Genomic DNA, 26,346 nt, shown 5'->3' with positions numbered 1-26,346 from the left:
CAAAAAATGGACTCTTGAAAGGTGCTCACAGAAAACTACTGCAATGATCTACTACACTGCGTTGAGAAAAAAAATCAGCAGAAGCAAACAGACACACTCACGTTGGGCGATATAGCTAAATCACAATGAAGTTTTTTTCAGAGCTGTCAACCTTTCTCTATGTACAGAGCTATACGCGTAAGCACATTGTGCGGGAAAATGAAATAAAAGATTGCCACTACTCAATACCAATCAAAATTATGACCGGTTGATCGGAAATGTTTGTTGATGCTTTTGCTTTGGAGTTGACTCAAAAAATAGGAGTGCATAATTACAATGAATATTGGGGGAGTACTTTATGAGCTGGGTAATATGAGCAAATACAATTTTCGGTTTTCCTGAACTGTTATCAAGACCGTATGGTTGGAGCTAGGGACAGTGAAAGCATATGTTGACGTTAACCATTGTAAAGCAGCAAAATTAATGTGGGGCATATGCTTTGCTGTGGCATGTTTAGCAACGTTCTGTCTCATGGTTGATTCCTCACTCGCTGTTCGTTTTTTTATTTACTACGATGTCGACTGCTTAACTCTTGGTGTATCAGAGACTTTTAGAGTTTCTCAAAAGTACATAAACAAAATTTGAATGCGAAACGAAAACTATTATCCAAGCAGACGGCAACTGGATCGTATAACCTTGTATGCAGCAAAAGGTAGTCGCAGTGAGCCGGTACTAACGACGCTTTTTTTTTCGTTTTCACAGACACGAGTACGACAGATAAGCAAGGAGCCGGTAGGTTCATACATCTCGAATATCATATGATATCATATTACCGGATTACGCTATACTTCCCTATCGTAAGTGTTGTTGATGTATACATGAACGTAACTATAAATAGCTCCGCATCTCTTACCTCGACTGAAAATCATAAAAAGGACCCTAATAAAACACATTCTTGCCAGTTACATGCTATAGTTTTCCTTGCATTGTCCCATGTTCCGTCATCTTTTACAAGTGCTGGTCGCAAAACAGTACAGACGTCACCTGAGCTTCGATACAACAAAAAAAAGCGGGTCATACCTTTTGCGCTGCCACACCCGTTGGCGCTCTGTAGTCGATTGGGCTACTGTCACAACTGGCAACAGTAATGATTGCCTCAAAGATAGGTCGCGTTATAGGTGTTTTTTTAATTCATCGGTACAGGATGAAATAGGAGATAGGAAAAAGGGAGCACACAAGGACAACGCTGTGTGGTTTTTTGCCTTCCGTCTCCAATTTGCCGCTGCGCAGATAATTCGAAGTGAAACAAGATCTGGCTCTCTGAATCGTTATCATGTGGTCGGGGTCTGCCTTGCAGGAAATTAACTAGACCACCTATGATAGGAACAGCCTCATTTACTTCTTCGCAGAGTCTTCATCGATTGAAGTTCAGAAGTTCGTGGCCACATGGTCAGGCGCAATATCAAGGCGTGGCCGAATAAGCGTGCCAGTGAATCGCGACCATCGAAACGCTCTAATGGGCAAAGCCAGCTGTCACACCAAAAGAACGCTTGGCACCCAAATCACTAAAAAAGCTAACGCAATCGAGTGCGTGATCAAGGCGCTGCGAAGGTGTTACGAAGAGCGGCAGTGGTTGCAGCTTGGCCACATGACACCCTGACAGCCTAAAATATTCAGCGAACAGGCAGTGCCTTTGCACACTCCGACAATGCTTGCAGTTCAATACAACTTTATGAGGGAGCGTCATTTATTTCTCAAATATGGGTTAATTTAGGCCTGCATGAACCATAAATTGACGGCGACGAAGTGAGCAGTGGAGAAAACATGGTAGGTGTAACATTAAGGGACAAGAAGACAGCAGTGCGTATAATGTAACAAACGGGTGTTAATGACATGATAGTCGGAATTAACAAAAAAATGTTCATGACCAGCGCAGGTAGCGTGAAGGCAAGATAACCGCTGGTAATTGAGCATTATAGACTGGATTCCAAGAAAATGCAAGCGTGTGAGCGGGAGACACAGTTAGGTGGACAAATGAGACTAGGAAGTTTGCGGGTATAAAGTTGTAGCAGCAAGCACAGGACCGAGTGGATTGATGGAATGCAAGAGAAGCCTTTGTTCTGCAGTGGGAGTAGCCTGGCTGATGATAATGATGATGATGATGATAATGATGATGATGATGATGATGATGAATGAGAACGCATTCATGAACCAGACTAGCTGTAATTCTTCCATGTTCAGCTGATTAGCGGTGCTATTTCTTTAGTCGTGCCGGCAGTCCGCGTTCGCACTTCAGCCTTGTAGTTTTATCTTTTGTAGATTTATGAGACTATAGGTTATTCCCGTAGCTTTTGTTTGTGCTTGGAGTCTCTGAAACCTGTGCTGTCAATTCCAGTCTGCCTCAATGGAGTAATTGTGTCTTTCTTGAGAACCTGCCTATACAGTTTGCAGAAAATGAAGAATCGAACAGCACTACCTCTGAAATACGCGCTGTGGTAGAGAAGCCACTTTTTAATACTAAAGTGAAGAGGTCCTGCCACACATTCTAGGCATGGTCAAAAAGCGCCACCAATCGGCAGTTGAGGCTCCCGAGAATACGCGAGCCAAATGATATTGCGCAGTATGTGGCCTGGACTTGCGATAAGTTCTCAAAGAAAGCTAAAAAAATGCTTTCTCTTTTCTCGAGAAAAGACGCTACAGGCTTGAAAATAGCTGCGTCACAAGCCCTTTTCCCGCAATTGGTTGGCTTGGGCATGACGCGCACAGGAGTTACTGGGGCCGCTGCGAGAGGTCGTGGCCTGTCAGCGCGTACCCGCGTTATCATACTGAAAAGCCGTGAGTTTGAAGATACAAAACAGACAGAAAAAGTTCTCAATGTCAAGAGGCGCGTGAGATACACTTTTCCCCAGTTCCATCTTTTCCTGATAATCTCCCAGTGCTCTCTTCGAGACGAGAGAGGAGGGAATGTAACTGCAGCGTGTGACAAATATTTGTGACTCTGCTCGTACTGGACAAAATCTAAAAACATTTGGGGCACTCAATCTGCCAGGCGATAAGCTCCTTTATTGTACAAATTTTATGGCTGCTTAAAAAACTGCTGCAGGGCCCCTTTTCTAAGTGTTTAATGACGTTGGTTTTGAGAACATGTCGGATTCCACGTTTTTGCTTTGTTTGATGCGTGCTGCTAGTCGATGTAATATTCCAAAATGTTGATTGACTCCAAAGTTTATAAATTCATCATCTACACACTCCACAAATCTGTGGTTTATTGCTAATATGCTACGACTTTTACGAACTGTAGGCTATCCCGAAAAGAGAGATCACACCGTTACGATACCCATATTGGTGTTCGGCTGTGTCTATAGATTGTCATTCACTGCAACTTCTACTCTTTTACAGCCCAAAGGTAAGTGTAGCACCCTTCTCTTAATTTTGGTTTTTCGCCATTAAGCAGTTTTTTTTTATTTGAAGAACTGGGGAGGGGGATAAAGTTGTTTTCCAATGCTACCACGTGGGAGTGGGGTGATGGTACAGAAGTTGATCAATAAATTTTATAAGATAAGTGTCAACCTGTGAAATTATCATGATGATGTGCTGGTACAGTACGCACGGATTGAAAAGCGACATCATTTTTGTTTGTATGAGAATTGTTATGAGTAATCACTCGAAATCACCACTTCGGGTTGGTGTAAGTCTTTCTAGTGAAGGTAACGTTGGTTGCGCTGATAGCGCACGAAGTGTGCTTGTACAGTTTCAGCACGAGAGGCATGTAATATTCTGTGGACATGGCTTTAGGTGAAATTTCCTTACGCTAATGTAAAAAATTGTTCCTCAATTGAAAAATATTGAATTTAGGACCATGTATTTATAATATAAACTACATTTCTCCCACTATCATCGAGTACGTCGGAATATGCCATTCTTTTTCGCAGAGACCATCGGCGATATTGGTTCGCCATTTGCTGTGTTTTGCTTCTCATCCTACTCCTCGGGATGGTGCTTCTGTCCTCTTCCGAAAGCTCGACTGGTGAGCAAGCCATTGTCTTCTTTACGAAGTGGTGCCGATTGTTATTTTCAGGCTCAACACGGTGCTCCCGAGAGTAGTTTTGTTTGACAGATTCGCGAGGAAAGATTTTCTGGCCACATTTGCAGTAGGTCGTGTTTTCAACCTTGCATTTAAAGATTTGCATTTGTTTCCAGTGGGGGGAACCCCTAAGAGACCTTACAAATGTAGCACGTGATTGTTTGCCACTACGTTTCTAATTGGAAAAATATTATATCGAAACAACAGGCGCATTCCCGCCATCGCTGTAGTGTTTTGTATAAAAACCGGATTGATAACATGGCCTCGCACGTCGTATTTTCTATGCGTGAGTAAAAACACACGACAGAATGCCTGCGAATACTGTTCAAGCAGATATGAAACACGCTGGGAGCTTCTGTGTAGTAATTTGTCCTTGGAAAAAAAAAGGCAAAGGGTGGACGGAGAACACGCGCTATTGGCAGACAATGCGCACCATGACCGAGCGGTTATAGTCGGTCACGTATCTTAACATACGCGTGGTATACTAATCTTTATAAAGTCATGTTGGGAGATACGGTGGTAGTAGGGTATGACTATAGTGCATTTTATAGTTCGGCTTTGTGACAGCGACTGCAGAAGAACCGAACAATGCAGCAGTCGTACCTTGCTTGCATCCTATATCCCACTACCTGCTGAAGATAGGCAGCAGAGCCGACATGCCGGTCGCGTTTTTTGCACCTGAGTGTCTTCAGGATGTAAGTGGCTGAGTAAATAGGAAAAACAAATAATGGGCTAGAGACTGCGTCTACCGTCTGTGGGGCTTCATTCACGCTGCCCTACAGACATTTTACACAATGCACGCGCAATGTGGTCTGTTCTATAACTTGTCTTGAGGTCGAACGCATATCGGACAGACTGGCAGGTGCTTAAAGAAAAGTCTCAAGAGCACTATTAGAACGCCCAACAGATCCTTTAGGGTTACATTGCTGTGCTTGTAGCTGCGTTACACGCCTCGAAGGTATGATAGTGCGGAGCCTCTCATCAGACAAGATCACTATAATCAGTTGCAACTTTAGAACAGCACTTCCTCCTCAAAGGCCGATGCACGCAAGCCTGCTCCATTGAGCATGTTCTACAGACTTGCATCATGGGACGGACGGCTGTTGTTACCACCTGCAGAGAAAGTTGCAGAGAGCAAGAGTGGGGCTATTCCCTTAGTCGCTGAGGGGGTCGGCTGCCGCGCTTCTGTCGTCTCGACTTGCCCGACTTCTTAAGTGGTATAGATTAGGCAAGAAAGCGGTAAACATAGAAAAACAGGAAGAAGCCACTACCACTGACCGAGAAAGAAAACCAGTTTCTCGATCTGTAGTTAGATAAGTAAGCGTTTGTAATGAATGGATGAAAATAGCAAGAAATTGTTGAACAGTTTTTTTATTTTCGTGTATATGCTGTATGCTTCATGAAGTGCGTCAAATAATCAGCTGCTAGCGCTAGTGTGTGTTCCCATTCCGTTCCCGTCTTGCGCCCTTATAAATGCGAGTGCATCTTTAAGTTGGGCTATGCCAGGCGTTCACGGTGTCCGTGCGCCGGAAGGTGTTAGCTCTTCGCTCTTGTCGTTTTCCCATAGCAACAACTGCGGACGTGTGCACTTATCTTCGCCCCTAGAAACCGAACAATGTGATGCGAGAGAGTGTAGGAGGGCGTAGGTGCAGTGCTTTGCAGCTCTTTCTCTCGCCGTTCGCTCTCTCACTTGCCTGCGCCCTACTTTCCCGTGCGGTCGCGCCTTACTCTATACTGTTCGCTGGCTGGGTGCCTCTCAAGAACATCCGGAAACGCGCGAACACGCCATTAGAAACGCCAACGCCGAGTCGAGAATGCTGGCGCCCAACTTTCCCGCCCACTAGCTCCTCACTCTCAACGGATGGCTGGCTGGGTCTCTCTCAAGACGATGGCAGAAGTCGGTGAAGATAATGACGCTAATGCTACACTCTCTCGGTGCGAGAAATGCATTCGCATTTCCTCACGATTCCCTTCGAACAGGTAGGCTCATTTTTCTTTTCGTTTCAACGCTTTATACTTCGCGTGGGTGAGTCATTTTTCTCTAGATTTTCGTTTCATTGAAGACACTAGGAATTTGTATGACGACTGTATAAATCCCTTTGCTCTTTATTCTTTGCTTAAGAAACGACCGACGATAACGGCGGAGGGAACGATGACAAGTCTCACTACGTTGTAAATCCATCTGGCGGCGGAAAAACCCCTCCTGTGAGTAACAGTCACCCTTGCGTTGGTCGCAAGCTTAGCTCGTAAAAAACTAGTGGTGCTAACAATGAAGAAAGCGTATAGCCGAGTGGCCTCATTGTTTATATTTTCTTCTTTTTTGATTTATCTCCGTTTTTTATTTTTTGCATGTTTATTTGTACTTATTTCTGTTGTATCTATTTTTTTGTCACTTGGTTTACATGTCTTTGATTTCGTTGGCTTTCTGTCTTTCGTGCCCTCTCTGTTTCTACATATTTCTCTCTCCTTTCTCCATCTCGTGTGTCGATTATCTATCTTCCTCTCTTTTATTTATTTCTATTTCTTCTGCTTGTTTTTATGTTGAGCTTTACTCTGTACTCTTCTTCTTTCCCTCTTCGTTCCCCTCACATGTAAAGGGTACAGCCACATCAATCCATCTATCAATCGGTTTATAGCGCGAGAACAGAACGACAACAAAGAGCAAGAAGGACACGAGTACTTGTGTCCCTCTTGTCTCTTTGTTGTCGTTCTGTTCTCGTGCTATAACTATCGTCATGTCATAACAACTAGCCCAATCTGCCACGCTTCAACTCAGCAACGTTGGCGCGGGAGCGTGAGCTCCCCGCTAGCGCATGTCGCCTCGATAAGCAGACGCTTTTAACCCTGTAATACCCATGATCAATTTTACCTTCAGGAAAATTGCGAGCAAACGCTGAACGTTTTCATTCTTCTTGTGCAGTGCATTTTAGAGAAAATATGAGTGGAATTTCGTTTGAGGCATAAATATAATTATCATAAATTGAAATAGCTGCTACTGTATTATATGTAAGTGACTGTACCTTCTTCATAACATGTGAAATTTGCAATAGCTGCTTATTGTGACACCTATGGTAGCTTTTAGTAGCTTTATTGAAGTATTTTATTTAATGTATCAAACATGATACAATTGGCATTATAAGGATTATTAGGCAACGCTCCTTGTTAGCAAGCTTGTTTAAACTCTTCGCTACTTTTCCCAACGCTGATGATTCTCTAGAAAATTGGTTTCATGATTGCGGTGTCGTCGACATCAATGGCGCGTCTTCTCAGTTTGAAATTATTCCTGTCTAATCACCGTTAGGCTCATCGCGTCGAAATTAACGCAGTAACTGAATGGCAATTGCATTGTTTTCTGCCAATGATAATGGCATAATAATGCAACTATCACTGAGCTAATCGTTGTAGTCGTGTGCAATTCTGCCGTTTTTTTAACATTATGGGCAGGGGCAAACAGAAGGACTCGAAACGACAGCCAGGCTGCTCCTGGCAGGAGGAAAAAAAGAGAGCCACGGTTGGGGCGTGACAACCAAGCCTCGTTTTTTACTGCATCTACAATGATGTCACCTTGCGCCAATAATGAACACTGCGCTCAAAGTGCACATGTCTGCACCCCCCAAAAAACAAACAAACAAACAAACAAACAAAACTTGGGGCCCTACGAGCGCGCCAGAATCGGGCGCTGTTTAAACATACTGAACAATAGGGCCAGTGCTGATGAAAACATATTGTCACCCAAACAGAAGAACGCTCTCACACTTCAACTCACTCACATGCCCCCACACTGACTGTGGAAGACGCCGTACGGTCAGACGCCCGTGTCCCATTGATAATGAAGACCTAGGGCTACCATTCTGGGGCACGGTAGCACTTGACAATATCGGCTCTAGCGAGCACATGCTTGCTGGATGGAGGATGATTACACACAGAACACGACACTATACAGTTTCATCATCTTGCTAGGATGTCGAGTGGAAGCCTGCACAGGATTTCTGATTGTTCTGCGATGTCGAGTGCGTTCATCGCTCATGTTTCAGCAAACGATGTTGAGGACACTGATCACAAGAAAAAAACGCCGAAAGGGCACCAGGTAATGAGAAGCACATGCGATCATAAACTGCCAAATAATACAAAGGGAGGCACCATGATAAACGCGATGACGCAGTGTGACATCTTGAAGCAAGGGGAAAATTTCATATACAGATCCCCTTAGACGGCATCCACAGGAATGTGTGCATGAATTTTGTTTACCGTGGACACACGCCATGCACATGTGCTTACAAGGTTTGGTGCCAGTTGGCACCATGCATTTCCTGTTTCGTTTCATCTGTAGCTTCCTCGAGCGTCCATGGTGTGCTATATATGGGCTCCGCACACACGGCGCAAGCGCGTACGAGTAAATGCGTCAGTATGCACCACGAAATACGTCAATGCGCGAGCAGTGTTTGAGGCACTGTAAATCAATTTTTGAGTCATCCCTGTCTCTCTGACCGAGCGCGAGATGTGGGGACTTTGGCACTCGAAACTATATTAATGACTCGAAGCTTCACGGCGTGCAGAGCCGTGGCGCTTCTACAAAGGTTGATCCATCGAAGACGACTTCTGGAGGAGGCCACAAGCCTGGCGGGAAGACGACTTCTGGGGGAGGTCACAAGCCTGGCGGGAAGACGACCTCGAGGCATGCTCCAACCCACGGCGGAAAGACCATAAGACCCGGACCTATCGTGACAAAGCCAGGCACACCGGAGCCCGGTCACCATACCAGTGTTGCCCCAAGAGGACCGACCCATAAACCTACGACTACTACTCCACCTCCAATCATCGGTTTGTATCTTTCCGGACATTGTACAGCAAGCAGGGTTTTCTGACGCTGTGGGGACGAGTATACAAATGAGCATACACGCGTCCTCGAAAAAACAATGATACATCCTTTAGACGGTCTAAAATATATTTAAACAATCTATAGTTTGTCTAAATCAACTTTTGTAAGGACAGAGGCAAAAAAAAAGTGGGGACCCGAGAACTTTTTCATAACAAGCTGTGAAAGGGCGCTTTTTATGTACCTATGTTTTTGCGTCTTTCTGTCTTATACCGCCGAAGAAATATCAAAGCATCCTCCTGTAGCATTTGGAGGCGAATGAACTACGTAATCACTGGTAGATGATGGGCTCTGGTGTTAAGCGCATTGTAGTTTCTGTACACACTTGTTCCCGAGCTTGTTGTCTCTCTCTTGCCTCTCATTCGTAATTCAGGTGCAGTGTATAAAATTGAAGATGTTCTCGTGAGTATTCTCATATCTCGCGCATTTCATATTCCTCTATTTTGTTTGCACTGTATTTAACTGTTCGCCACGAACAACGTTTAATTTAATCTTGATGGACAAGCCTGCTTTCTATAATGTTCGAGGGCCCTCCACCACCCCGCGTTGAAAGACGAGGAGGTGGTTTTCTCCTTTCTTTCGCTATTGTTCACACAAGCAATGCACCCTCCTCACCCCTTACTTCTTAAAAGCAAATGAACAATGTCAGCAATATGCGCTATAGCCTATCAGGTTTTAAAGCTTCTCGGCTAGGTGCTGTTGACACCGCTTGCGCAGTTTTAAACAAACCAAATGAAGTGTTAATTGATTCATCCATTGCGCAAGATATTCGTGCGAAGCAAGGAAGAACGGATGAACGACTGCTTGGCGAAATAGTGCAGGAGACAAATGACACTTTATATTTCACGTATATGAACCAATCGAGAGCATGTACGGTATAAACGTCACGGGAACTGCTGTCTGCGTCACAGAAGTGCACAAGAAGGATAATAAATATCAGGAGAGAATATTGCGCTTGCTTATTTTTTGTATTCGCCCAGCCGGGTGAGTGGTCCTTTAACGGAGCCCTCAACACTGCTGCAACTAGCCATAGAATAGATTTGCTACAGGCACTCGTGAATTCACTGCTGTAAAATGTTTTCGAATCCACCCCCAACAAGCGGAGTTCTATTTATCGCATGCTGCAATTGCATTCTCTCTTCTCTCGCCCCAATGAAAGCGCTGGAAGCTAAGCAGGGAGGGATGGCATGGAGAAATCAGGCGTGTCGCGCATGCCTCACGACTATGAGCACTTTTTCCTTTTTTTTTTCTATGAATACGCGGCTTTTCAGTGCGATGGCAGGCGTGTGTGTGAACAAGTCGCGGCCTCCCGCGGCGATCTCTGTAACGACCGAGCGCGCCATGTTTAATTCAGCCAATTGCTCAACCAACGGCTGTGACGCGTGAATAATGAGCATCTTCAGTCATTTGTAAAGAGAAGAGAAAGCAATTCTTTGAATTTGAGAATTCAAAAGGAGTTCCAGGTTGCATGCTCCACTATATTACGCTGATATGTATTCTGGTAGCCTTCACGCCTTCAGGTATTAGAGAAAGATTATTGGTCAGCTGCCAGTTTGTGATATGATTACTTGCTACGTGACGCCCACTGGCTGACAAAGTGTGTTCTACACTCGCCGTCGTGGCTACTAGCGGCGGTGGAATTTTTCAGGATTGAATGGATATATATGGTTCATAATGTGGACGGGGTATGCCTGCCGCTGTAGCTCAGGTGGCAGAGTGTTACAAATTACTTGCCAGTGCACGGAAGTTTTCCTTCAGCTTTTATTTCTGCGGTTTAGATTACATTTACTAGATGTAACATTCCGTATACTTTATTTAAACCATTGTCTATTAGTTCTTGCTAATGTTGAGTTTGACAGACACGATTCCTAAAATTTCCCCTTCTTTCCTTTAACACGAAAAGGTTTACTTGAAACACGGGTCTTTGTGTTCAAGGAGGTTGATGTTGCTGAGATATCTCTGCCATGTTGGCAAGCCGCTTTCGCTAGAGATACGTCAAATGTTGGGACCAGCAGACTTTTACTCTCACGAGCTGTTTTATCATGACACATTTTTGAGGTGCACAGGCCTTCATTGTTGAGCTTAGAGGTGATCTGGCCCCCACTTTCAATCACACGACTATTTTGTTTTGGTGCACATTTGCACATTCCAACTAATAGAAATTTCCGAATTGTTCTTGTAGAAGTAGTGACACGAATTTTGGTGCATTGTTTTAAATGAAAAGCCGAGTGCCGAGAACTCTAGAAAGAGTATCGTTACACTTACAACGCATACATACGTACATGCATACACACGTACATGCATACATACATAAATACACACATACATACATACATACATACATACATACATACATACATACATACATACATACATACATACACAGAACTTTAATAAAACAATGCATTGAATATATTCTGACTACTCTTAATCTAAACCATCGATTTTGATTTTGGTAAGGATGCGGCGGCTTTGAACTGACATGTTAACAGAAGTCTGACGTCATTAGAATACTGCAATTCACCACACACTAGCAATAGTTGTCATGTTGCTGTCAGTCACAGGTGATTCACCTAAGCAACGATGAGTTAATTGCCATCCGGAGACCCCAACAGCAATTTCTGCGATTCGGGCGTCAGGCAGGGCGCAGACTTTGAAGCGCAGTGAACTGTCCTTACTTGCGATAATGTACGTTGAGATAGGGCATGGTTTCAGATGTTTACAGCAGAAACCTTTGGAGTAAATGTTTGATACGTGTTGTCCCTCTCAGTTGTGCGGAGGAGAGTGTTGATAGTGCACACAATGGAAATAAAACTGCCCTTCTTGGGATAGCTCCAAAACATGTTAGTACTTGTTTAATGTGATGTCTGATGGTCCACGCATCTTGTAAACCTGAGGGTATTTCCGTTGATGTGAGGTAAAGTTGCACGTAGTAGAAGCCTTTGAGCTTCCAAAGACGGGCACGGACATACATGTTCCCCAAAGCCGTCAGTGCACTAGATGGTATCAGCCAGAACGTTTTCATGTATGTCAAAGCATGTCAGTTCTCTTCTATTGCGATGTCTCATTGCCTGCGCATCTTGTCAACTGTGAGGGCATTTCCGGTGAAGTAAGCTAAAGTTGCATGCTGTTCAAGTCTTGATCTTCCAAAGAGGGGCACTAACATCCATGTTCCCCAAAGCCGTCAGTGCGCTTGACGGTATCGGCTATAAAACGCTTGCTTGCTTGCTTCTATGAATATGCATGGGCGAATACTACACGAAGACACAGATGTAGGGAGGCTAGTCGGCCAGGTGTAGGGAGGCCAGTTGTCACAATATTTGAGGTGGTAACCTTATGTGGAATGTACGAATAGAACAGATGTCAGCGGTATAGACTTTTTACTAGTGACTTCTGCACTGAAATCTGTTCTTTTGTTGCTGCACGTATTTCTTTCAAAAATGTGCAAGAAATTTGCTCCAGATATTGTTGACAAGATTTACCGGGCATGGAGCGCCTAAACAAAAACGGCAGGAACGTAGTTAACAGGGCTCATTCATATGAATGTATTGTCGTCAAGTCGTGAAAAACAAACAAAACCACAAACCTGATGAAACACAGCAACTCGAGCAACCACTCACATTCAATTGAAGCGTTAGTTTCACAAAGAAGCACTTATGAAGAAATACCCGAAATTACGTAGAGCACGTGCAAAAAATTTTTTTACGCTATTTCTACAATGAATCCCCTAAATTTCTACACATAACTAAGCCTCGCCCTCGCATGTTTGCCAGAAAAGTACTCGCCATTCAACGGAAATGAAAGACCAAAATGTGTAATGTGAACGAAATTGCATAAATATACACATTGGTGCCTGCAGAAGTGAGTGACTCCTGTTTTGCCATCTTGTGCAGCGACAAAGATGCCCCTCGTGTGCACAGTGAGCAGCGTGGGCAGCGCACAAATCCTGCTGCCTCAGTTGCATGTGTGCTCTTACGTCTTCTTCACGCACGTCATGTCGAGGAACAAAAGCCTGTACGCCTCGGATGGCAGTGGGGCATTTCAGGAATTCGTTCGCGCCATAGAAGCGTCTGGTGGCTACTCTGGTGGAATCTCCTTTGACATGCGGTAAGTGAGCATAAGACGTTCGGAAAATACTTTTTAAACCCCCCCAAAGTACTATCGACAGCATGAAGACAAAGTATTCATGATTAAAAAGAAGCAGGACAGCAGAAAAAGCTATATGGACGTACACTCAGACATATAATAACGCTGTTTGTCTGCGCTCGCTTGTTTCTGTTTGATAGTCCATCGTTTTTTGCACTGTTATATTTTTTGATCATAGAAAACCAACTGGCCTGATTTAACGCAATCGACATGTAGTTCAAAACATAATTTTTCTTTAAAGTGTTTCGGTTCTGACGTAATCGCGCATGGTGATCTATATGACAAGAACACCTGTAGATTATATCGCCAAATGTAGTTCATCACGTACCATGGCGTCATGCGATGATGTTATTGCTTGACGTGGTTCCTTGGTCAAAAGTAGGCTCATCACGGAGGCAGTGCGAGAAGCTGCCCGGCGAGGTGCAGGTAGCTTGCTGGGCCATCGATTCAAGAGGCAATGCAAAACGCCGATGAGCACCGAAAGCCTTCGGAGGAGAAAGGGGCAGGATAAAATGGTTTTCCCCCTCTAGTATTTTCAGGCGTATGTATGAGGAACATTGAGTCTTCCTTAACATGGCTCTCGTACGACTGTTATATGTCACAATGACACAATATAGGCTACCTTTTTTTATTCGTTATCAAAATCAAAAGTTGGTGCGACGCAAAGTATTCGATAAAGACTAGCGGTGCCTTGAACATTTCATTCGATGCCGGAATCAACCGCACAAGCTTTACAGAGAAAAACATACAGGCACACACCAACTTTTCATGCATGAGAAATGGCTTAGGCCTTCTTTTCCGCAATAGGCGGCCATAAGTACGAAAGTTGGTAAATAGGCGCGACGTTTTGAGTAGTGCAGTTATGCTTCAGGAGCACAATGAGCTGCACTCTGTATGGTGATAAGCCACAGTAAGTCGGTTTAGAGTTTGCAAGTTTTCATATGCATATAAAGTGGAAATTCAAGCGGAACCTCTTTGTGCCCAGGTACGGCATCAACGAAAAAACTGGGGCAGCCTTACTGCCTACTGCCTTGGAGGAGGCCCGCACTGAACTGCTCGAACTGTACAACAAGAGCAACATCAAACACTACGGCATCCTCAATTGCATCACAATGCCAGGTCTTATGAGCTATCTCGTGGCGGTTCTGCCCAGCACGTTTTCGGTGAGAAGTATAGTCATGCCTCTCGACAAGCACAAGGACAGTCGTTTCTTACTTGTTTCCGCTGTTTTTGCCAGGTTTCGGATATTTATTTTCCTGTGTGTGCAGTGTACCAAATCACTAGTGGTAATTAACAATACTTGTGCCTAATTGGCTATGGTAAAATCTATCTTATTGTAGCAAGTGGCAATATATTATTCTTATTTCATCACAAGCATATTCTTGAGTTTTCAAAGAAGAAACACCTTGAAGTGTCGTCATTATTATTTTCATAATAATTCTTCGCCTATCCTAGGTCTACTGCAGGCTGAGCGCCTCTGCCAACGATCTCTAATTTACTATATGTAGAGCAAACGACATACATTTACAACAGCGAATTTATCAATTCACCTCTTTGAACAAGGTAATGAATGATAAAAAAACACACTCACTGCCAGAACGAGCCTTTATACGCTGTTTTGTCCGAGTCCATTGCGGTGGATGAGCGATTACGGCACTAGGCTGCAGACAGGATGGTCGTGAGGTCGATCCCAGTCGTAGCGGTCTTGTTTCGATGAAAGCAAAATGCTACAGGCTTGTAGGCGTGTATTCAAGTGTACATTACATAATCATAGATAGCAATGACTTCCGGAGCCATTTATTACGGTGTCTTTATTATTCATATCCTTGTTATGGTATTCAAAACTTCAAGACCTATAAAACTTGGCGTCTAAAAACTTGTACAGCGGAACAAGCAAAACGGATGATGCCTATTTTTGAAATCTTTCACGAAGTTTCATTACAGTTCTAATTCACTAATCGTGGTACGCTGTTCTTTTAAACTGAACATGGCGTATACTGAAAGGCCTCCGAATTCCTTCGGGTGTTTTTCAATTGTTGATTACTTGCTCAGCGCGAGTAAATAGGAGCTAAAATTTGTAGTATAGTGGTGCCGCCGTAAAAAAACAACTTCTTGAAAGAATTTCCTTTTCAAATAAACGAGACGTGCAACTTGCACCAGCTCATATATGAAGCCATTTAAAGTTTTTCAAATGAAAACAGAGAAGCAGGGTAATTGAATGATTTACGTATCAGCAGCCTTTCTACCACAGTAGATTATGAAACTCAAATTCAACTCAGAATAAGGCACTTTGTCTCTTATGCAACAAAGCACCACGAACAATGAGGTGCTTTCATTATGGCAGTGTAATGAAGAAGAAGTAGATCGGTGCAAGGATAGCAACATCGAGTGTGCAGCAGAGGCTAAAGTGCTACTGCACTGTGCACAGTACTGCAAACTATAGCTCAACAGATCTAGTGAAATGAGTCATTTTATGACAGTAACGCTATAATTACAAGATTTACCACCCGTAAAAAATGATGTCGTTAGGATTTCAAGTATGTATACTTGTGTACTGCTGCGTCCGTTCATTTACCATAATCCACACTGCCATGAACTACAAAAATGAGCTATTTTTATTAGGAAACAAAGTAGTCAAATCTATAAAGCTTCGGTTGCTACCTACGGCAAGTTGATTTTTCTTCCTCCGCAATCCTTTCCCAATTAAAGTTCAAAAGTTAAAGCATCCATATACTTTGGCATAAACGTCTTTTGCCCTCTCTTTCTTGTTATTTGGTTAGGTGGCATTGACATTCACAGTTTATGATGTCGCATGACTTACTGCTTTCGTCGCAACGTCCAAGCCAGAGCTGGACATGGAAATGACTCGTGCGCCGTGCGTCTTTTTTTACATGTGCAGAAAATGAGATCGCTGCAGAGAGGCGACCCGAACAGTGTGATTGTCCTGGCCTTTGGCGCATTCCAAGTCAACGTCTCTTCTGACTGGACAATGTATTATCGGCGGTACTTCCAGGAACTTGGAAAGTGAGGACATCACGCACGTTTGTTTAGAGGTGTTCGATTTGCAGAATTACGTTCCGCAAAACGATGTGCTATAGTTTTTCAGTGTACAGTCAAAAGTCCTAATAACGAAATTATCGCCCTTCGCAAGTCGTTTTGTTAATGAAATTGGTCAATCCGTAGAATCAAGACGGAAACTTTTTTTGTCCATCTAAATGCAGAACTTTAATCAACCGTCATTGTTTAAAGCTATGAAGCACCGGACCAGACAAGAACAAACCCATACAAATCACACCACATCCAACCCACCTGTAGTGATTTATTTACGCTGATATACTTAAGACATCAGGAAGCAGGCGCAGGGAAGCCCTAGCTACGGATGCTAGCTTGCTTTATTCATGAGTTTTAATTCTTTTTGGCCGAGCGCTATCGACCGATGCTATTTCTTATTAGCTGAGCGCTTCCACACACGCCTACTGCAGCCGTTAAATTAGTACAAACTTCAATGACCTCCCCTTTCGTCTTGTTACAATTAACACGTACCATATATGCTTATTCAAACACTGCACACTTCTGTGTACCTGCTGCCATGAAAGTTGTGCAGATTTACCCAAGCAGTCACTTGTTTCTTTTTTTAGTGACGAATTTTATTGAGGGAACAGGAGTTTGTAGTACACGGAGGGGTGGCTGGCAGGTCACTGAGAGCATGATCACTCAATGTGCCACTACAACGCGGCATACTTTGGGAAAGTAGATAAGAAGGGAGGGGTGATGAGTGAAATATACCATGGGGTGAAAACTTTCAAGGCCCTGGCATTCTTTGCAGGATCGCAGAAAAGTACGCATATAATTGGCCAGTCAGATGTTAGCCATTATTTTAATGCACAGATATGTAGTACAATTGTCGAATGACGCATACAGCTTAAGCATCGGCGTACTCTTCCTAGCCGTCATCCTCGCTACCGTACAAATGGCGCATATACGGCCAGCCTCAGCGGCGTCGAACTACACCTGGTTGCTACCATTGCCTCCGCACTCCTATAGGCTGAAACAAAAACTTAAGAAAAGTGAAATGAATGTGGCGTTTCGAGTCGTGCCTCTCGTGCCGTGCCTACTACGTTTTTTAGGCGAGAGCAGTTCACTTGGTTGATCTCCTCTACTCTCGGCGGCGTGAAAGTGCTCCAGCTCGCTCTGCCACTGTGTGACGGTGGTAGAGCGAGGGTGGTCTGAACGAGTACATATACTCCAGCTGGAGCCCCAAAATATGCTGACACACTCTGGCAAACGCGTTTATGAGTGATCCTGCCCTCTCAACGAAAATCGCCGTACAATTGTAACTTACCGACCTCGAAAAGCGAACGCGGCGTCAGGGCCCATTCCGCAAGCAAGGATCGAAATCGGCCTGCTTCGGAAACGCAGGTCAGGTGGATGCAGGTCAGTCACGTAAAGCCCTGACAGTCTGCCAATATGCCAGGATGTGGAGAAATCAAGGGGTGCTTTTGCGAGTAGATCGATCGAGAAAGTTTCGAACAGACCATCAGGGTAGTAAGGTCACCGTTGTCTGTAGCATTATGTGGTGCGTACGAGCGCTATTGATCTGCAGTCCGCTGTTCTCGACATGTAAACGGCGTGCAGCATGGTCAAAGTAAACGCATTACAGTGGCCAGGATGCCCAGACCTTTTTAATGCGACAACGTTACAGCGTGGACTCGGAGAAAAACCGCTCTCTCTTTAAATTAAGAAGAATTCACTTTCGAGGCTGTTTCAATAAAGCACTTCGTTTAGGTGGGTTTGCTGACCACATTTTTTCACTAATGCTTACTGATGAGACCATAAAATCCCACGGATATTTATCGGGGAATGACATTTTCTGGGTTTGATGGAAAACTTTGTAAATTAAGCTTGGTTATATCTAGTTCTAGCTTTAAATCCGGTAAGACTTTTCTTTGAAGTTTAATTGAGCTTGGAAGTTCACCCAGGTTCAGAGTCGCAACCATCCTTTTTCATTTTTTGCTTTCTATGTCTGTACATCGTCCTTTATGAAAGGGAACACGCGAACGCGTGGCCGGCACTCTGCGGAGGCTGCCTACTGCACCATCAACCGACAAGTGAAGAAAGCACGTTCGCTTTTGGCGTCCTCTATTGCCAAGCAATGTAACGAGTCATGGCCAGTAGACAAGCGCTGCTAGATTACGTTCCCTTCCTCCGCGCGTGGTGAGTGATATCGGGCGATTACTGCTGCTTGCGCCGTAGCCGAGCACAGCGTTTGATATTTGATACGATGGCAGTGGACTACGCCAGGCGTGAGCAGAGAGCAAGTGCAATCTCGCAGCGCTTGTCTACCCGCCATCACTCGCTATAATTATGTTTAGGGGCGAAACAGAGAAGTTTATTGCAAACTGGTAACAACATTTCAGGTGAGTACAACCGTCTGGTGTAACAAAGTCACTTGAAAAAACTACTTTTGGCGGCACCTGTTCGTCCCTCGTGGCCGTAGTAGTAGTGTGTAACAAGTATAAATTTTGACCTCCAAGGTGGTGCCGGTGAGAAATTTCTTCTGTGCGTTGTTTAACAATAAAAGATAGTGCTCAATGTACATGCCAATGGCTGCTAAGGGGGAATGAGAGACAGGAGAATCCGGCTTTTAGTTAACGCGCACGCTGCGAATTTTTTATTGTTCAACAACGCATAGAAGACACGAAAGGTTTGCAACGTTATACTCGCTAGGCGTAACCTGCTAGGTTTCAGAAAGGTTTAACGAGCGTTGGGCCACAGTGCCATGAATACAGTGAACTAGTATATACCATTAACTTGAGGTGGTTAAAGGTGGGAAGTAGACACGAAGCGCAAGCCGTGAGAAAGTGTGCGTGTGCCTCCTCTCGTTGAGTCCTTGGAATGTCCGCTGGATGGCGGTGCTTCTATACGAGGAATATATGATGAAAAGATGCGAAATTGTTGTACTTGGAGTGTTGAATAGGTGGACGAATGTACACAGAGACAGATGGAGGATGGACGCACGGATGTCTGCACGGACGAATGGACGCATGGACGAGCGCAGGCGCGGACGCATGGAAGAAAGCAGTGACGGACGCACGGATGAACGTGCGGGCGCATGAACAGACGCACGCACGGACGGGTGGATGGACGCACGGGTGGCCACACAGACGCACGCATAGATGGACGGAAGCAAGAACGAACAAACGGACGGATGCTTCGTCCCACTATCCATCATTCTCTCCGTGGATATGCTGTTATTTTTTTCCAACAGATGACGCTGAAAAGCAACGTGTTTTCTTTTGCTGTCGGTATATGGTGCTTTAGGCAGCCACTGCAGAGCGCAGGCCACGCGTTCGCGTGTTCTCTTTCATAAAAAACGACAGTGTACAACTGTTTGTCTTACCAAAAAAAAAAGAATTATTTAGACAGCGAATTTTTTAAAACAGTGTTCTTCAGCAGCGATTTGAATTCAATCAAAGAATAATAAGAAATTCGGCATGATTCAATTTGAGCTTATTGATGTAAATTCGCTTTTTTTATGTTAGCGATGAGCTGTTGATTCTCTTGAACTTACTGCTGTTCGCAGGACAGGTAGAGGCATCCTACGCCGAGGTTTTTCCGCATGTTACTTATGTCATCCGGAAAAAGATGTAGTGAAAAGCTGTCTGTACGTAGGACCCCTTATTCTTTCATTAATTGATCATCATGTACGAAACTTCAAGTCAACGCTGTGCCATGCCTTCTTACAGCGCCTGATCTTCTCATTTAATTCAGAAAAAGTAGCAGCAGAAGGCGAAATCTTCCAGGGTAGAAAACCTGTGATTGCTCTGTGACGTTTGACAATGAATTGAGTGCCGCCTAAAGCATAAATACTACTGTGCACGTAATTAGGAAACGTGCAAGAAGCAGCAATTTACAGGTGTAGCAGATTAAGTGAACTGTTAAGAAGGCAAATGTGTCGTACTGGTAATTCAACAACATATCTAAAACGTTTTGACTACCCCAGACAAAGAGCCTACAATGAATTTAGGAGCATTACGCATAGCTGTCAGTGTACCGGTAAACAATCAACTTATTGCTGAAAAAGTTTGATTTTGTTTTTTCTTAGGGTACACTAAAATACATCATGCAAAATTTGAGAATTACCTCGGGCAGAGAACCGTCATAAAACTGTGGTGCATTAAGCATAACTCCTCTTAGCTAAAACAGCATTCCAGTAAACACTAAACTTATAAGACCACAAAGTTTGATTCCGGTTTTGTATTTTTTTCTTCTCATTTCTGTTACAAAGCTGGAAAGAACGGAATGTGCTTAAATGAGGAGCATGACGAATTGTTATTATTCATTGGTTATTCAGATCTTACTTTTCTGTATTGTAGTTAGAGGATGCTCAGTGTGCTCAGTGCATGTTTTCGATGTGTCGATAGCGGCGTTCTTTGTTCATCTCGTAATCTGTCAAACACGCTCTCTCTCTCACACACACTCACACACACACGCACACGCGCACGCGAACGCACACACACACACACACACACACGCGCACACGAACACAAACAAACAAACAAACAAACCAACAAACAAACTCAAGCGTTGCTTCCGAGAGCACTTTTAGGTTGACAAATATGCTGTTATTTCTTTCTGCTTTCCTACCATCGCAATGACAAACAGCTACGACGTGGATATCCTGATCGCGGTTACCAGTGAAGAGGGTCAGATAGGAGACAAGGTCTGCTACGCCGCACCGACGAGCGTCTGGAACACTACAAACACGAACTTCTCCTCTATCGTGAGTACCCGCAAAATTTTCTTGCCGCCGATGAATAACAACAAAAACCCTACGTTTAGCATGTAATCTATCCTACACAGTCGTATTACGCCTGTTTATTCGGTGAATAATCGCCAAGAATAAATAGTACCTACGGCACACGCACTATCCAGCGCACTTTGAAGATCGCATTGTGCACTTTCAGGATGGGGTATTCATGATCTTTTTTGGTTTTTATTTTTTGAGCGAAGACGAGCAAACGCACACTGGTAGGCGAAACTAGACAAGTGGCAATGGTTTTCCCTCAAGCGCACAATGGTCTATGTGATGAAACACGGAATGCCTCAAACGGTAGATCGAAGAGGCCACGTTTTTCGGCCTCTGCCTATGATTGTCGCTATATTTGTGCTTGAACACTTTTGTAGCTCTGACTTTTTATAAGCTTTTATGTTGCTAGTTTTATTGAGGGGAAAGTAGGCTGGGCTCACCATGTATCCATATTGCCACCATTGATGAATGAGCCAATGTGGCTCATACTCGTTTTGGGGCCGCGAAGAAGAAGAGAACATTTTGGTTGCTCTGGTTTAGGTGAACTCCTGGCTGTAGGTCTTGTTTTGCTCGTGACATTACTGATGGAGGTGCTGGGTAGACCTGAATAAGAGCAACCAAAATGTTCTCTTCTTCTTCGTGGACCCAAAAAGAGTATGAGCCACAGGGGCTCGTTCATCAATGGTGGCAATATGTTCTTATAGAAAGTTCAGTACAGCGAAAAAAAAATATTTGAGAACAACAATCCTGGCACTCGAATATCTTTTGGTATTCGTGGATGATACGGTTCCCAGGTGATCTCCAATTATTCTTCTTTTGTGCGAGTACCTTCCTTACACACATTCTAACGAGTTCTGCCACCAACGCGGGTTCCAGTTCCAAGGGTACTTTCAGCTTGGACATTATCGCCTTCGCAGGAGAGGCATTCCAAGCTGCTCCTCGACTCGCAGCATTACCCGAGAAGCAGTCTGTACGTGGGCCTTTCGTTCGAGATGGGGGTCAATCTGTACCAGCTGTCGCATAATGATACTGCAATAGAGGATGCTCCATTTGCTCCGTGTGATCAGTACACGCAAGTCGCATATGAGCAGGTAAGTGTAAAGAGCCTGCTTGACACGGTCGAGCCGCTGATGGCATATGAAAGCGCTGTAATAGTAAAGCGATCCCCACATATGTTATAGTTTGACCAGTTCGCATGACGTATGCTCAGTCATATATCGCTATGATATAGAACGCAGCAGTGTAAACTGGCCCGGTTTAGTGGAGTCCCTTTTCGAGGCTTTCACGTAGCGTGTGAGCAGGACCAGGCCTGCTTTAGGAGGAGGCACTTTCGTGAAATTGAAAGGGTTGAGCTGTGCCCGTATAGTTTATTGAAACAGGGAGCAAGTGTACCAATACTGTGCCGTGGAAATCTTGCCATACATAAAATGAATATCGGAGTTTGCACGTTTCGATACTGTCTGTTATGTTCTCAGTACAGTGAAGCCACGCTGTATAAATGCCAGCGTAGTATTTGTCGTGCAGTGAAGATTGATAATGGCGCTATCTATCGGCTACGCTGAAATGGCTCAGCGAAATTTCGTAATGCCAAGCAACTTCCTCAAAAAAGAACCGCCATCGTGAGCCCGCTCGTATCGAGATGCCACACCGAAAATTAACACCCACTTCTGAAAAAGAAAACTTCTGCCAACAGACAAAAACATTTTTCGACGCCGCACCGTGTTGAATTTCGCACAGGACAAGGTCGTTCTTTTTTTTCAATGCGAAATTCTTTACGATTTCTTTTGAAGCTTAGTGCTGAAATCGAGTAGGCGACGTCCGTTCATTTCATATATTAATGTAGAGCTTGATTGACAAGAAGCAAAACTAATTATTGCCAACAACGTGGACATAAATGTCGAATAAAAGCGCATCATGGGCTCCTCCTTAGACAGCGTAGGCACTTTGTTTCTTGTTATCATCATGTTTTGACACGCTGGATTTTCCGCAGCCCTATGCGTTTTTTTTTTCGCTTGAACGATGTTGCACAGAACGCCAAAAAAGTTGCGCGTTTCCGATTGGCGTTAAACGCATCATCACTGCCTAAATTGGCGTCAGCTAATGCCACCGAGTCAGTGTATAAATATCTCTATACCTGTACGCGCAGGTCTGCGATCCACACGTGAGACTGAAAACTCTTAACAACGTCGTTGAATCGGGAGTCATCTCTAACTATGTCTTTTTCTACGACAGCTGGGATACCATAAAAAAGAAGGTGAGTCTGCGAACATATGCAGACGTTTTTGGATCATGCGCTGATGGATCTTTTTTTATGCTGCTTAATTTAGATATTTCAAGATGAAGATTACTAAGTCAGTAATATGGTGACTTTGTTTTTTGAGATATTTTTCGAAAACTGAAATGTATACATGCAGCTATGAAGATGAAAGAGCAAACTCGAAATAATTGGTTATCTGAATGTTCACTAATAAATCCAACTATTTAAATTAACACCGGAAAATCATTGTGTTGCAAAAAAGATTCTGCTTTTTTAACGCTATGTTCGCATGTAGAAGAGTTTCAAGAATGCCACAAAAGATTGTGATAATTTTTTCGCAACGCAAACCACCTTTTTGCACAGTAGTGGCTCAAATGCAATAGTTACCGGTGACATGGCAGCTGCGGATGCGGCACATAAACTTTGAGAAATTACAGGAAGTGTCACAGTCATCTTAAACATGCTCTAGACAAATAAAATAAGTGGGTATAAATATGTTTTCTGCCAATAATATCTCATATGAGGAAATTTGCTAACACTGGATCACTGCAACTGCTGGATTATACTCCACGCATGAAATTCTCTATTTAAAAATTGGACGCTGCTAAACCAGGATACTTGAGTCATCGCTTCAAGGATGAAATGACCAGATCATGTTATGCGTCCACTTGTGACAAAAGCGGTAATGACCTTTGAAAACACTGCTCTCGAGATTTGGACAAAGGCTGCATTTGCTGAACAGAATATATACTTCCGAAAAGGCAATATGGCGACAGAACAGCAGCCTAAGAACAAGCGCATTTTTTAGTAGTTTGTATACTTTCGTACTAAGGAAGTTTGAAATTAAACTGGTGTCAGTATTGTCTTATTTATTAGACCAAGACTGGTAGCAGCGAGGGCTTAGATATAGATCATTTTATAAATGTGTGTGTGGGCCGCCATAGTGGCTTGTTAACCTAAGTGTTTTGTATGTTGAACACCTCAACGAACATTGTTAGAATAGGCGCATACGCACAGAAACAGTTGGGTTCGTGCATATGATGTTTCATGGGCTTATTAATTCCCGTCGCGATGTGCAAAAACACGAAAACATGGGCTTAAGAGCCCAAAATGGTGGCGCCCATTTGCCTTGCGGAAAATAGTCTACACAGTTACATGCCCAGACACTGCCTGGACTGCGAGCCTGAACAAGGCTCGCAGTCCAGGCAGTCTGGGCATGTAACTCATAAGAAAGAATCGTTCATTTATTCATTTTTCATTTCATTTCACTTTATTTCCAATTCCAACATGATAGATAAAAAAACTGTTTGGACCCATAGCCAAATGCTAAAATAGGGTCCAATGATGCGATACAAGATGGCACAGTATCGAAACGATAGCACAAAGCAACAATAGTGGGTACGTCCCAATGAATAAAGGGGAAGAGGACGCACGCTGTCGCCTTGCTTTCAGGGTCCCTGTTATTTACACTCCTTTCGATCCCTACAGTATTTGCGATGAAGGCGAGAATGCTCGAGACCCGGGAACTATGGGGACCTTATATAAAACAGCTGGTGACCGAAACTTCCAGGTCCCAGCACTGTACGCAGCCTCTTAGAATAATTTTTGGGTGACATTGACAGCCAGCAATTCCATTACAATATTTATGCTTTTGTTTTGACTCATTGTCAAGGTAGTTCATTTCACGACAGACGTTCCCTGCAGTAGAGTGTAGTGGTGGTAGAATAATATATGACGGTATTTTACTCCAGTAATATTTCCAGTGATCGCGATCACTCTATATAGTATATAATGAGAGCTCTGTTTATATATTTATTCATTCTACTTTCAGCAAGGATATGTTTACTGTTTATTTTATTTAAAGTACGCATTTTTGTATTATGATTGCATTATAGCGAGATGTGTTTACATTTTCGCGTTATCTACTCACCATTATTTCTGACACTGGAATCCGTGTAAAATAATATGTACTGTTGAGCTTTCCGCTTATATTGTACACTGATGTGTTCGTTTTGCTTTGCTCCCGATGTGGCTCCACTTTTGTAGTCAGGCAATTACTCAGCCTTACACGGCAATTTTGTATCAAATGTAAGTTTGAATGAACGAAGCGTTACTTACCTAAACCTTACTAACATAAAAATGGTTGATTACATGTTGACTGCTTCTGTTGCGACTTCTTGTGACAGGTTGATGCTGTGTTGAGCCTAAAATTGCCACCAAAGATCGCCTGGCTCTTGTACAACACTCACTTCTCTATGACTCCCGGAACGTGCATTTCAAGCTTCGACAGGGAGCGGAAGCTGCGGGACTACCTGGCCAGCAAATAATAAACATTAACCGCGGAAGTCCCCGTAGTGGCACGTATCAATATAAGGTTTACGATGAATGTGCTTTTGGTGCTGTGTAAGTGATGTGTGAGCGCCGCGTTCATAGCCCCTAGTTATTTCCCCTTTACCTAAGTAAGCACCAACAACGGCATTTTCTCTCAGCCCTCTCTCACACACAGGCAGCCTCTGCCACAAATATTTGTCTAATTATGTCTAAGTACATTAGCGACGCATACTTAAGTAAATGAGATGTGCCTTTCTCCTCCGGTGAGCAGACGAATCGTTTCACCCGGTGCTGCCTAAGGCTTAAGACGACCATTATTGCCGAAAATGAGCGTTAGGCAATGAGATTCTTCTAAGGTTCCTCGATGGTTGTCGGTACTAAAGAAAGAACAGGGAAAAATGTAGGCACTTTAGTGGCGTCTTATTTCGTGGCAGCTGCTTTTCACGAAACCCCTTTTGGAGGGTGGCATCGATTAATCGCATCTTTCGTCTTCTCTCTGGCGCTCGTAAGAGTTTCAGTCAACTGGCAGGCGCACTTCTAGGCCACCGACCCGCGTCCATAGTCAGCGCCGAGAATCTAAAAAAATTGAATGCTAAAAATAGATAACTTCTGTGGTTTATGTATAGAACTCTTTTTTTTTCTTTTTGTGTGTTTATTATGTTTATTTAAGGTTCTTCTTTTAGAAATCTAACAACTTTAAATTATTTCCTATATTACCTAATTAATCCGACCCTCCCTTTCAACAAGTGAAATAATTTGAAAAGTAAGGCACCGTCACATTCTTGGCCTATCCCCCTGGATGGGCTGCGCCAAGGTGTTGAGGAACCAACCAACACCCAAAGTTTCAGCTTCACTCAGCGGCA

The 26,346-nt window shown here is 43.7% G+C and overlaps 1 protein-coding gene across 1 annotated transcript; it reads left to right on the top strand.

Moving 5' to 3' along the window:
* The first annotated feature begins 3,881 nt into the window (after nucleotides 1–3,881).
* On the top strand, nucleotides 3,882–25,597 carry LOC142764895 (uncharacterized). The gene is made up of 10 exons (XM_075865440.1): nucleotides 3,882–4,006; nucleotides 6,186–6,268; nucleotides 8,620–8,884; nucleotides 12,833–13,046; nucleotides 14,071–14,248; nucleotides 15,985–16,109; nucleotides 20,751–20,868; nucleotides 21,813–21,986; nucleotides 23,042–23,149; nucleotides 25,339–25,597. The coding sequence occupies exons 1-10, from the start codon at nucleotides 3,973–3,975 to the stop codon at nucleotides 25,477–25,479; spliced, it is 1,440 nt and encodes a 479-aa protein (XP_075721555.1). The 5' UTR covers nucleotides 3,882–3,972; the 3' UTR covers nucleotides 25,480–25,597.
* Nucleotides 25,598–26,346: the final 749 nt, after the last annotated feature.

Source organism: Rhipicephalus microplus, chromosome 6, assembly GCF_043290135.1.
Source record: "Rhipicephalus microplus isolate Deutch F79 chromosome 6, USDA_Rmic, whole genome shotgun sequence".
Lineage (NCBI taxonomy): Eukaryota > Metazoa > Arthropoda > Arachnida > Ixodida > Ixodidae > Rhipicephalus > Rhipicephalus microplus.
Note: the sequence above shows the minus strand (reverse complement) of the source record. Positions and strands in the feature narration are given on the sequence as shown.

Bases quoted from the DNA above. Each gene is read 5' to 3' on its own strand.
- LOC142764895 (XM_075865440.1), top strand. From the start codon at position 3,973: ATGGTGCTTCTGTCCTCTTCCGAAAGCTCGACTG. The intron at 14,249-15,984 runs GTGAGAAGTATA...TTACATGTGCAG, and splicing joins TTCTGCCCAGCACGTTTTCG to AAAATGAGATCGCTGCAGAG. The intron at 21,987-23,041 runs GTAAGTGTAAAG...CTGTACGCGCAG, and splicing joins CGCAAGTCGCATATGAGCAG to GTCTGCGATCCACACGTGAG.